We start from the raw sequence: 12,674 nt of genomic DNA, 5'->3' as shown, positions 1-12,674 counted from the left end.
TTTACAAAGATAAAACTGAAAAAAGAAAAACCTAACTTTTTGTGTCGGTATATAACTTCTTAATTAGAAATTTAGAATATAAAACATAATCTAAAAACATAATCTAAAAACATAATTAAAAATTAAAAAAAAAAAGTAAAAGTTATTTATTGGTTCAACCAGTGGTTTAACCGGTATCGGGTTCCGGGTTCTACTCGGGTTTTGTGGGTTTTTGCGGGTTTCTAAATATTAAGCTTTTCACAAAACCCAAACCGAATTTTTTTTGGGTCGCCGGGTTTACCGGTTCAACCGCGGGTCCGGGTCGGGTTTCAAAACACTGGGTTTTGCATATGGTTAAACGTTCGGTTTAGTTTGTTGTACTAATTTTTTTTTTAATTTTAGTTTCAATCGGTATAATATTTCGTAGCCAAAAACATAATTCAAAGACATGTTTTTGTGAATAAAATAATAACTTAAATCAAAATTACAAAAATATATTATATTTATTGTCACTTAATTTCTCACTCCATTAATTATTTTACTAAAAAAAAACTCTTTATATTTCACTTAATTTAGCCAAACACATAGAAATAATCATTTTTATTAGTTTATAAAATCAGTTAGGCATGAACATTGACTATCTATTTAGGTACGAACTGTTCTTTTCAGGTATCGTTTTTGTTTTGTTTAGAAATTAGGCTCCACTTGAATATTATAAATTTATGTAAGGATTTTGAGTTGAGTCATTTCGTGTTTGGATGAGTTCGATTATGATGTATAAGAACCTAAAAATATTTAAATAACAAATATATCTGAAATGGGTTTGGTAAACCATATTACCTGATTCGGTCTAGATCTTTTGAATACAATTATTTACATTATGATCATCGATCCATCTAAAATATATAACACTAATTATGAAAGCAAACATCAATACATAAAAATATAAAAACCAATACCCACGCAGATGTGTGGATCAATCTCTACTATTTTTTGCAACAAGACGACAAAACAAAGCAAAAGAAAATATAGCCAAGACAGAAATAGACAAAACCCATTCATAAGTATGTTAAGACCATGTTTAACGCTGGTTCTTAAGTGGGGGTCTTATGTTTAATTGTAATTTAAAAAAAGGAAAAATATGAATTTCCCTAAGCACCGGCTTTTAATTAAGCGAGGAAAGAAACGGGTCTTGAGAGACACGCGTCAAAAGAACACAAGAGTTGTGTTTATCTCCTTTCTCTCTCTCGACTTTGACGATTTCACTCCACATCTTCCTCGGTTGATCTCTCCCCGATTCAACCCTCCACCTCGGTTGATCGTCTACGATCGAACACACCGCCTCCCTCTCTCTGTCGATCTGATTAACGAAGAATCGCTCTCTCTCTCTCTCTCTCTCTCTCTCTCTCTCTCTCTCTCTCTCTCTCTCTCTCTCTCTCTCTCTCTCTCTCTCTCTCTCTCTCTCTCTCTCTCTCTCTCGCTCGCTCTTGGTTTCTCTCATCGAGAAGGAAAAACGGCGACCTTTCTCTCTGTGGCTCGCGTCGACGACGAATCACTCCTTCTCTCTCTTTGCGGCTCTGATGGACGAAGAATCACTCCGATGCTAAAGCTAAGTTTTTTTTATGTTTGAATCCTTCAATTCATGCATGTCTTAGATTGTTTGTTGTGTTGTGTTGGTTTCTGTCTCAAAGAAGTGACCAATCCTTGTTGTTTGGATCACAAGTTTTCTCACCTAAGAATTTGTTTGTTGTGTTGATTTATGTCTCATGATCCACAATGATTAATCATTTGGTTCTTTTTTATGTGTTTATGTGTGTGTGTTAAGATGGACGGATCAAGCGAGTGGCAAGAAAGACGGGCAAGATTCTTCCATGACCGGGACTACAATTGCAATATAGGTACGACATGTCTCTTTGATTTTGAAACCGGTCTGAAATGAATTGATAGGGTTGTGCTAGATTATGGTTGAGGTTGGTAATAAATGGATGTGATTGTGTTAGATAGAAATTGATGTTAGAGAATGGTTGTGTTTGGTAACAAATATGGTTAGATAGAAATCGATGTTAAGTGTGATTAATGAGTTAGATATATGTCCACTCTATCTGGTTGGTTGTGTTCAATGCATTGATCAATTTTGTTCATTGTTATTTTCTTTCTCTTTTATATAAAACACATCTATTCTTCTCTCCTATCTACTAAACACATTAATCTTATCTTTCTCTATTCTTAATCCATATTCCGAGATGGATTCTAATCCATATAGACAAACATCCAAATTTGGTGAACTGCTTAACAGTCAACAAGAAACTGTATTTAGTTTTTCACAAGATAATGTCTCACTATCTTCATCACAAGTCCCGGTTTTTGTCTTTCAAGCGACTGAAGAGACTCCTGCAGGGCGTAGGGAAAGGAGGATTTGGACGACAGTAGATGATGTTGTGCTAATCAGCTCGTGGTTAAACACAAGCAAAGAACCTATTGTAGGGAACGAGCAAAGATGTGGTACATTCTGGAAAAGGATTGCAGCTTACTTTGCTGCAAGTCCTAAGCTCTCAGACCGTGAACACAGAGAGGCAAGTCATTGTAAGCAGTGCTGGCAGAAGATCAACGACGTTGTCAACAAGTTTTGTGGGGCTTATGAAGCCGCAAGTAGAGAGAAAAGCTCAGGTCAAAATGAGAATGATGTTCTAGAAGTTAGCTCATGAAATCTACTTCAACAACCACAACAACAAAAAAATTTAATCTTGAACATGCTTGGAAGGAGCTACGCAATGACCAAAAATGGTGTGAGCTTTCTAGCTCTAAACCCATGGAAGCGCTAAAAGGAGGAAGTGTGATGACAGTGCACAATCATCAAGCTCTCACGCTAATGAAACCACCATTGCTGAGGATGATCAAGGAAGCAACCGACCACCGGGTGTTAAGGCATCAAAGGGCCATGGTAAGAAGAAGATGGCAGAGGGGAAGACATTGTCTGAGTTTCGGAGTATGTGGAGCATCAAGAAGGAGAATTTGGCTATGAAAGAAAAACTTTCTAAGATGAAGCTACTTGACAGTTTAATTGCAAAACAAGAACCCCTAGCTGAGTATGAAGAAGCTCTAAAGAAGAAGCTCATTAATGAGTTGTTGGCCTAAGCTTTGATGCTCTTAAGTTTATGTTGTCTAATTTTTCTAATTTCAAGTCTTTCTCGTTGTTGTTTGTCATATTTTAATGCTTAGGTCTGTCTTAGTTGTCTTTGTTTCGTGTTCTTGTTATGCTAATGTTTGATATAAATGCTTATGTTTGTCTTACTACCTCTTCGTTAATGATATGTTGTTTCTTGTCTTTGTTATGGATGATAAAAAATCTTCTTTCTCATGACTTGTTGCCTCTCCTAACTTTCAGGTTAAAAATTGAGTGAAAGAGTGGAGCTTGTGGCACGTCAGGCTATGAAGCTTGTGATATGCAGTCTTGTAAGTTAATGAAGCTTCTGTCATAGACTCTGTAAATATTGTGTCACGGACAAGCTCAGTGTGTTGGTGATATAAAGACTGTATGGTCTCATGTTCTTGTCATTATTTTCAGGTCAAAAAGAGTTGGAAAGTGTAGCATCGGGAGTGGAAGACTCACGGACAAGCTCAGTGCGTCGTTGTATGCAGTGTCATGTAGTGTCACGGACAATCTCAGTGTGTTGTTGTATGCAGTGTAGTGTCATGTAGTCTTGTCTTGTAGTCTTTATTTTGTAAAGAAAGGTCACGTACTACCCAAACATGTATGCATCAGAGAACACAAACTTGTATTATTGTCTTGTCTTGTATTATTCATCAATTTGTGATCTCAAAGTCTATATAAAGATTGTATATCACCTTCTCATGTTCTATCTTTCTCTCTCCTTCTCAAAATATTCATATCATTATCACCTTCTCAGTTTCTAATGGTATCTTTTTCTCAAAACACATTTGAAGAATCACTTGATGATACTTTTGATCAACATTTTGATCAAGCTTTCGAATTTTTTTCCATTCATTATGGCCATCAAGAAGAACAAAGGAAAAGAAGGAAAAAAACAAGTTTATATCGAAAGAAATCGTGAAGAAAGCGATGTACGTTTATGGAATGATTATTTCAGTGAAACTCTAACATATCCTGAAAATCTATTCCGACGACGATTTAAAATGAACAAGCCATTTTTCATGCATATTGTTGGTCGACTCTCCAATGAAGTTGAATTCTTTCGACAAAAGAAAGATGCTCTCGAAAGGCTTAGTATCTCTCCATTTCAGAAGTGTACAGCAACCATTAGTGTCTTGGCATATGGTACTGCGGTTGATGTTGTTGACGAATACCTCCGACTCGGTTCAACTACTACTCGGTCATGTGTGGAACATTTTGTCGAAGGAATAATATATTTATTCGGCGATGAATACCTAAGAAGACCAACATTGGTTGATCTTCAACGTCGACTTGATATTGGTGAGCATCGTGGATTTTCCGGGATGATATGAAGCATCGATTGTATGCATTGGGAGTTGAAGAATTGTCTCATCGCTTGGAAAAGTCAATATTCACGTGGTTCGGGAAAACCCACAATCGTTTTAGAGGCGGTTGCTTCGTATGATCTATTGATATGGCATGCATTTTTTGGACCTCCATGTACCTTAAATGATATCAATGTTCTTGATCGCTCACCAGTTTTTGATGACATAATAAAAGGTCAAGCTCCGCAAGTCACCTTCTCTGTCAATAGACGAGAGTATCATTTAATTTGGCTTACTATCTCACCAATGGAATTTATCCGAAATGATCAATTTTTATCCAATGTATTCCAATACCACAAGGTCCGAAAGCGGTTTTATTTGCTCAACATCAAGAAGCTGTCCGAAAAGATGTCAAGCGTGCTTTTGGAGTCTTGCAAGCTCGCTTTGCCATTGTTAAAAATCCAGCATTTTTTGGGATAAAGTCAACATTGTGAAGATTATGAGAGCATGTATCATACTTCATAATATGATAGTAGAAGACGAAAGAGATGTATACACTCAATTTGATGTTTCAGAGTTCCAACAAGGAGAAGACACCGCAAGTTCACATGTGGATCTCACGTATTCTACATACATCCCTACAAATATCGCCAATATGATGGGTGTTCGAACTAGAATTCGTGATAGACAAATGCATCAACAACTGAAAGATGACTTTATTAAACATATATGGCGTAATTGGAGGTGATGGAGACAATTACTGAGCTCAAATGTTTTTTTTTCAAATTATTCTCGATTATTGTACTAATCTTTGTTTCTATGTTTTTTTTCTTCAAATTTATGTTTTAAATGTTATCTTTTAATATGTTTTATTTAATAAATCAATTTTATCTTTAAAAAATGTTTAATATTTTTTTAAGAACTATTAATTAAGAAACTCTTATTGAACCACTTATAATGGGAGTTTCTTAACAAAAATTCTTAAGTTACATTTATTACTAAAAAAGTCATTAAGAATCTCATTAGGAGTTTTAGAGTTAATCATGTTCTAAAAGTATTTCCAACCGCAGTTTCTAGAAAAGGTTCTCAACATTTAAGAGAAAATAATAACAAAATCAGGAAAGACATTACCAAAAGTTCTTGTTGTAGAGCTTTTAGAACATGTCTAGATATAGAAGATATCAACACATGAGGGAAAATATTGTTTCTACTGATTTAAAAAAAAAAAACATAACCAAATAATTAATATTTAATACTTTTTTTAGAAGGTTGACCAAAAAAAAAAAAAAACTCTCATGGTCTCACATCGTTGAAGCTGCTCTGAGTGTACAAACCGTAGGATCAAATAGGTCGAGTCGGTTCGACCCAAAGAATTATCTTAGAAAAAAAAGAACTTTCATGAGAGTGCCGCATATAGATTATCTTTTATGATTAAAAGATAAATTTTTTCGGGACAAAAAATGATAGGTTGTTAAAAAGGGTAAAATAGTTATACTTTAAAAGTTACAGTTTTCGAATTAAACTTGGAATTTCTCAGAAGCTTATGTTGTCTTTAACGTTCTCCCCTTCATGAAAATAAGAGAGAACCCAGAATCTTATTGCATAATATGGCTTATACAAAACGCGTGTGTATAATTTCACTGCATCTAAAACATGGAGTTAATAAAGTATGGACATCGAAAGCACAATACTCTCATTGACCTTTATTTTTAACTATGCTGAATTCTTCTTCTTATTTCAGTATAGGTACATATATCCACAACTTCAAAATATTAAAGTGTAGTTTATTTACAATGTGTATTCCTCCTAAACCGCTTGATTATTGTGTAGGCCTAACGAATCTGAGAAGTAAGAGTGAAGAAGAAAGCTTCATCGCATGGCAAGCTTAAACCACCGGTTGGATGATCAAAGCCAAACTCTTCTTCTGCTTTCCTCAGCAAAGCTTGGAAAGATGGTTTGCTCAGGTAGTAAACCGGAACAAAAAATCTCTTCTTCTTCAGATTTTTTCCAACGTAGACAGCTAAGAAACCTTTAGGTGTTGATGATTCAGTAGTAAGAGACTGACGAATTATTTGCTTAGTATCAAAAAGACTCCTCAAGAATGCCATATCTAGTATTAGCTAGAAACAAAGAAAAAAACTCTGAATTAATGACTTAGGTAAAGTTAACTTGATCTTGTTTGATGAGAGAAGGTTTGAGTTTGGTTTGTGAGCTAGAGGGAAATGTGGGTCTATATATATTGGCTAAGTTAGAAAGTTTTTAATAATAACAACTTGTATTTCATGAGTAGTGTGTGTGACCTACAAGGACAGTGTTTTGGCAAACATATTAGTTAGAGCATGTACAACGGTAATACTCAAGCAATCCTTAAAAAAAATCCTTAATGCTTTTTGATTAAAGAAATACTAGATTTTGACCCGCGCAGGCGCGCGGGTGTATATTTTGAAAAATATGTTGATATTTGTTTTTCATGTAATTATTAGGATTTGGAAAAATGAATCCGAGGAACATAACCGATACCGATCCAAAGATATAGTACCAAACTCAAACATAAATTGATTAAATATTCTAATTATTCAAAATTTTGTTATTTAGAGAACCGAATCTGATCCGAACCGAAGTATTTGGGTATCCGAATTTATCTAAAAATAGATTTATATACTTATATATATTAATTATTTTTAGATTTAACGTATATAAAACATCAAAAATGATACTTTTAAATTGGTTTAAATACTTGAAAATATATATAGATAGTCAAAAGTAAATATCTGAAATAGTTAAAGTATACTCAAATCTCCAAAAATACTTAAAATAATTATTGATTTCGTATCCAAAATTTTAAATCAAGCCAATTGATATGTTAAGCTTAAGTATTATGACATATGTTATTCAAATTTATACGTAATATATTATTTTATTTATACATTTTGAGAAATTTAAAATATATAATGATTTAAGACTTTAAAAATAATTTAAATTAGTTATCCAAACCCAAACCAAACCCGCAAAGATCCAAATCGAACTCAAACAAAAATTTAGAAACATTTTAATAAGGCTGAAATCTTTGACCCCGAAAACTCAAAATACAAACCGATCAGAACTAAACCCGTATGGGTATCCAAAAGCCCATCCCTAGTCATTATTATATATCGTATTTTATCATCATATAATTAATCGTATTTTATATGTACCATCATATAAGTAATCATATAATTAATAGTATTTTATACATACCATCATATAAATAATTACATATATTATATTTTTAAAACTTAATATGAAATATGAAAACCATAATTTGAGTTGGTATTTCAAATTGGGCTTTGTATTATATTTTTCTTATATATATTGACAATATTTTTTTATAATGGTTATTGAAAAATAGTTTAGTAAAAATCCATTTTTGAATATATGTATATTTTTGAATCAATTTTTGATATAAATCAAATTTGAATTATTATTTTGATTTGAAATATGTATATAAAGTTTAAATTTTGTTTTATGGTTAGTTTAGAAAATTTTTTTTTAGGGAATTAGAATGACCCATTTTGGTATATTTTAAAAGTGGCCTAGATAACTTTCAATTTTTTAAAAAAACATAAGTCCATTACTTTTTTTTCTTAATACTACTATCCTTGTTTTCAAACAAAAATATTTTTTTTTAAAAGACTGCAATCCATGTTACCAAACACTCCAAATTTTTAAAAGTCCTATTCAAGTCTCCAAACACTCCAATTTTGTACTTGAGTTTTAATAAGATAGATTAAAAGAGGAGGGAAAAGTTAAGGATGATCTTTAATTAAGGATTAAAAATCGAAGTCCTTATCGTGCTGGCACATATCGATTGGTCCATTTTTTGTGTTAACTCTCGTTAGGCGAGTTCGAAAACACGCGATCCGTTTTTATTTTATCTCGAACCTGAAAAAAAAAACAGAGCAGAAGGAGAGGCGATAGAGAGACGACAGAGAGGCGAATTGCGATCCCGACCCGTGAAGGTAAAATTCGATCTTAATCTATTTTCTTTTTTCATTCTCGAGTTTATGCATGTTGATTTCATCACGTTTTAGGATTCGATTGAGGTGTTTTATAAAATCTAGGGTTTGAAATCGGATTGAGGATTTTTTCGATTTAGGGTTTTCGTATTGGTTTGATTTTTTTTTTGCATTTTCACATCGGTTCTTTGTTGTTATCGACTGGATTAGAGAGGTTCTCGTGTGACTTCACAATCGATTTATGGTTTTGGTTCGTGATATCAAAATTATGTTTTTTTTTAATAAGAAACGCGACTGGATTAGAGAGGTTCTGGTGTGAGTTCATAATCGATTTATGGTTTCGATTGTGGGGATCAAATAGATTTTGGGTTCAAAATGGAATTGGGGTTTTCGTCTGCTTGGAAACTCATTGTTGATATTATTTACATTTGTTTCTTGTTTGCAGATGGCGATTCCACATGAACCTCATTTCTTTAAGCCTCTGCTTCCTGGTTTCCACAGTGGCGTCGTAAGAACCTCACTCTCTCTATTTGTTTACATTCGTTTCTTGATTAGATTTATTTGTTGTTTGATTAACTTCGCCTTTTCTTGCAGACAATACCACTTGCCTTCTTCTCAAAGCACATAGAAGGGAAGACGAACCAGAAAACATGGAAACTAAGATCAGACGCTTCAGATCAAACTTGGAAAGTGATACAAGAAGGCAGGACACTCACCGCAGGTTGGAAACATTTCACCACAGCACATGACCTCAAATCGGTGACCTTGTCATCTTCAAACTAGAAGGAGACATGGTGTTTCATGTCACTCCTTTTGGTCCTAGCTGTTGTGAGCTTCAGTATACACATCCTCACATCATCAAGGAAGAAGCTGACGCGGGTGATGCTGATGACAATGAGATTAGTAAGTTTCAATCAAAGTTCATCGTTTTGGTCCTACCTGTTGTGAGATGTTTTGACGTAGAAATTTTTTCTTTTATTTCAGGAGGAACAGGGGCAATGTCTTCGTTCTCATTCGACTACTGTTTTTTGGCTGAGGTCACTGCTTCAAATTTAAAAGCAGACAAACTTGTGAATCAATTTTCATACGTATAAACCATATTTAGTTAGTCAATTTTCATACGCCTAAACCATATTCTGTGTTTGCAGTATCTTCTTAAGCGAGCTACGAGTTCTACTGCTTTGAACAAACAATGCCAAGAGATGATACTAGTGAACAAAGAGGGAAATTCATGGACTGCGAGTTTGCGATTTAGCGAATCAGGCGGCATGTATTACATCACACGAGGCTGGGGAAAGTTATGTCGTGATAACAGATGCGGCATAGGAGACTTATTTGTGTTCAATCTGGTTGGAGATGGGAAAACTACTCCATTGTTGTGTGTATGTCCGGAAAGTAAAGAGTGTTCTGAACTACTCAGCAAACACTTGAGCAGAAAGCGTGGTGAGTCTTCTCCATTGCCTTGCTTGAGACGTCTTTAACTTGCTTGTTCTTTCTTTGCTTATGGTTTAACTTGCTTGTTTGGTTTTGTTCTGTAGGTGACATTGCTTCAAGCTCACGGGTGAATTAGGAGAATGGTCAAGTAGTCTTGCGTCTCTTTAGCTATGTATCTCGGACTTGTTTAGAGCTTATATCCTCTTGTTTTCCTTGCTACAATGTACTAGTATGATCATTTCAGTTTAGACTCAAGTTCTTGTGTTCCTCTACTCTCTACTCATTTCAGTTTAGACTCAAGTACTTATAAGTTTAAATCTTTTTACTCTACTCTTGTAATTTTAAATCTATTTAGCTAACAACAATCTTTCTTCTCTTCATTCTCTTCTCTTTTATGTTATACAAGTAAGAAGATAACTTGTACAAGTAAGAACATAACAAAATCAAGCTAAGAAGATAACAAAAGTTGTACAAGTAAGAAACATAATTTATTTACAAAATGAGAAATTATATACAAAACTTTTACTTATAGATAAAAATTAAAACATAATTTAAAGTTATAGTGTAAAAAAAACACTAATTTTAGCTTTTAGTTTAAAAAAAAATATAAAACACTTATTTGATTTGATTCAAAATATTTGTATGTTTACATTTTCTTTTCTAATAAATGAAATTTTTTTAATTTCTTGTTTAAAATTTTAAATTTCTAAGATTAAAAGAAAAACACTAAGGACTCCATATTGGATAACACCATTAGATCTATAATTATGATAAAAGTCCTTAACTATTAAAAAAAATACATTATAATATAGCTAAAAATTCCAATGATGGGTAACACCATTGGAGTTGCTCTTAAGCATTTGGACACTAGAAAGCTAAAGCTTAATTAATGTTGGGGTGTGGATAAGTAGTATGTGTCCTACATGGCTACGTGCATGTGGTCAATGGCTACATTGGCTACGTCGACTTAACGGATGAATGGTGCACATTAACTAAACTAAAAACATTAATAGCAAGTAATAGAATTTGTTGTAACGTGGCTATGCATCTTAACATATACATATAATTTTTATCTTTACATTGGCTATGTCGACTTGAGTAGATCGACTGAATCTGAATGATGACACGAGTAACACTAGCCCTGACCATTCGGCTATTCGGTTCGATTTCGGGTAGATCATTCTTATACCCAATAAATACTTATAAGATTTCGGTTTGGTTTCGGGTCGGTTACCTGTTTAATATATGAATCAAATATATATATATATATACAAAATATATTAGTTACGATGTTAATCTAGTAGTTAAACATTTATATATTGGTCAATCTAGCCAGAGTTCGAGTCACTAAGGTATTAATTTATAAATATTTACTGGGTTTTAATATAGAAATACTATATATATATTTATAATATAAAAGAGTATATAAAATATAATATGGTCTAGTGGTAACAAAGTTCTCACTCTCTTCTTGTCCTACCTGGATTTGCGTGGGGTTGATGAAAAGAAACCGAAACTTGTTTTCGGATATTCGGATACCCATTCTCAGTCCGGTTTCGGTTTCGAATATTTCGGTTCTGTTTCGGTTTTTTTGCCTAGAGCTAAGTAACACACTAGGGCAAACACTATTCACGAGCATTTTTTTACCGTTCCGGAGACCAAGTCACTGAAACGCGTTAAGTACGTATAATGTCAGTTTCTTGTACCCGTTTGTTCATCTCCCATAATATCCAACTTAAAACACTTGTAATACACGTTAATATCTCATTAGAAATATCTTAGAATCCAAAAGAAAAAAAAATCTCGAAATATCTATCCAAGAGACAGATATAAATAATGATTTTTCCTTTTCACGAAACTGGTCGGGCCAAAGTACGTACGGGGTACTACTTGTTATGGGCACCCGTCTCATCTCGAGACCCTTTTGATTTTTTTGTGGAGAGGTCAAAAGAAGATATAAAGATGTACTTAGGCGAGTATCATGAATTACTGATAACTCCAAAAGAGTGAAAGAAGAAGACCACATGGCAAAAAGGTAGAGAAGAGTCGTGGAAGTTTGTTTAGTTAGGGAAAGTGAAGTCAATTTTGTTTTCACATTATTAATTAATTAAATCGACCCAACTCTCATGTCCCATCTTCACTTGTCTGCTTCTCTTCAGTCACATCTCCACTACGGAAGATGATGATCACCACCAGAACAGAAAAGTTGCCTTTTATTAGGTCTTTTGTCCGGTCTATTGTTCGGAAAATGGCATTAAAAACTTCTTCATAAAGCAATGCCATGTGCATTTTATCTCCAAGTTGTAGACTACAACTCACTAAACTAATCTCTCAACTCACTATGGATATTTGGGTTTTATCCTTTTCTTCATAAGTGTTCTCACCAATTTTCTTTTTGAGCTTTCGAAAGAGTCACATCATCCATGAAAGCTAGAGAGAAAGATGTACATGGTTGTGGATATTGTTCTTGTTTCAAGACCTGCCCCTGCTGTAATAGTTGGACTGCGGTTTATCATAGCCACCCAAAATGAAAGAGTCGGCAAGGTTTCAAGTTCAAGCACCAGAGACAGAGGGAAACTAAAATATGAAAGATAAAGCAATGTACTTGAAAGAAAAAAAACTTGAATAACAAAGATGTAGTCTGAGAAAACATTATGTCTTTTTAACTTACCGAACATCATTACGTAATGCTTGTTTATATAGCATAAGAGAAGAGATATAGAACAATACTAGAGGTGTCAAAGCTGTTAGTGACAGCTCAGTAGTCCTTATCCATGAGAGCATCAAAACAGTTGTTCAGCTGGATTG

General features: G+C 33.8%; 3 protein-coding genes across 3 annotated transcripts; 2 read left to right on the top strand and 1 right to left on the bottom strand.

Annotated features, from left to right (window-relative positions):
* Positions 1-2,222: 2,222 nt before the first annotated feature.
* Positions 2,223-3,114, top strand: LOC103863680 (glutathione S-transferase T3-like). Its single transcript, XM_009141433.1, has 2 exons — positions 2,223-2,672; positions 2,812-3,114. The coding sequence occupies exons 1-2, from the start codon at positions 2,223-2,225 to the stop codon at positions 3,112-3,114; spliced, it is 753 nt and encodes a 250-aa protein (XP_009139681.1).
* Positions 3,115-4,015: 901 nt separating this feature from the next.
* Positions 4,016-6,958, bottom strand: LOC103863597 (auxin-responsive protein SAUR15). The gene has a single exon (XM_033290764.1). It carries the CDS (start codon positions 6,543-6,545, stop codon positions 6,270-6,272), a length of 276 nt encoding a protein of 91 aa, XP_033146655.1. The 5' UTR covers positions 6,546-6,958; the 3' UTR covers positions 4,016-6,269.
* A 2,265-nt stretch (positions 6,959-9,223) lies between these two features.
* LOC117133320 (B3 domain-containing protein REM2-like) lies at positions 9,224-10,002 on the top strand. The gene is made up of 4 exons (XM_033289301.1): positions 9,224-9,335; positions 9,417-9,469; positions 9,581-9,875; positions 9,971-10,002. Exons 1-4 carry the CDS (start codon positions 9,224-9,226, stop codon positions 10,000-10,002), a joined length of 492 nt encoding a protein of 163 aa, XP_033145192.1.
* Positions 10,003-12,674: the final 2,672 nt, after the last annotated feature.

This window comes from Brassica rapa, chromosome A04 (assembly GCF_000309985.2).
Source record: "Brassica rapa cultivar Chiifu-401-42 chromosome A04, CAAS_Brap_v3.01, whole genome shotgun sequence".
In the NCBI taxonomy this organism is placed as follows: Eukaryota; Viridiplantae; Streptophyta; class Magnoliopsida; order Brassicales; family Brassicaceae; genus Brassica; species Brassica rapa.
The sequence above is the reverse complement of the archived record's forward strand: the minus strand, read 5'-3'. Positions and strand labels throughout refer to the sequence as shown.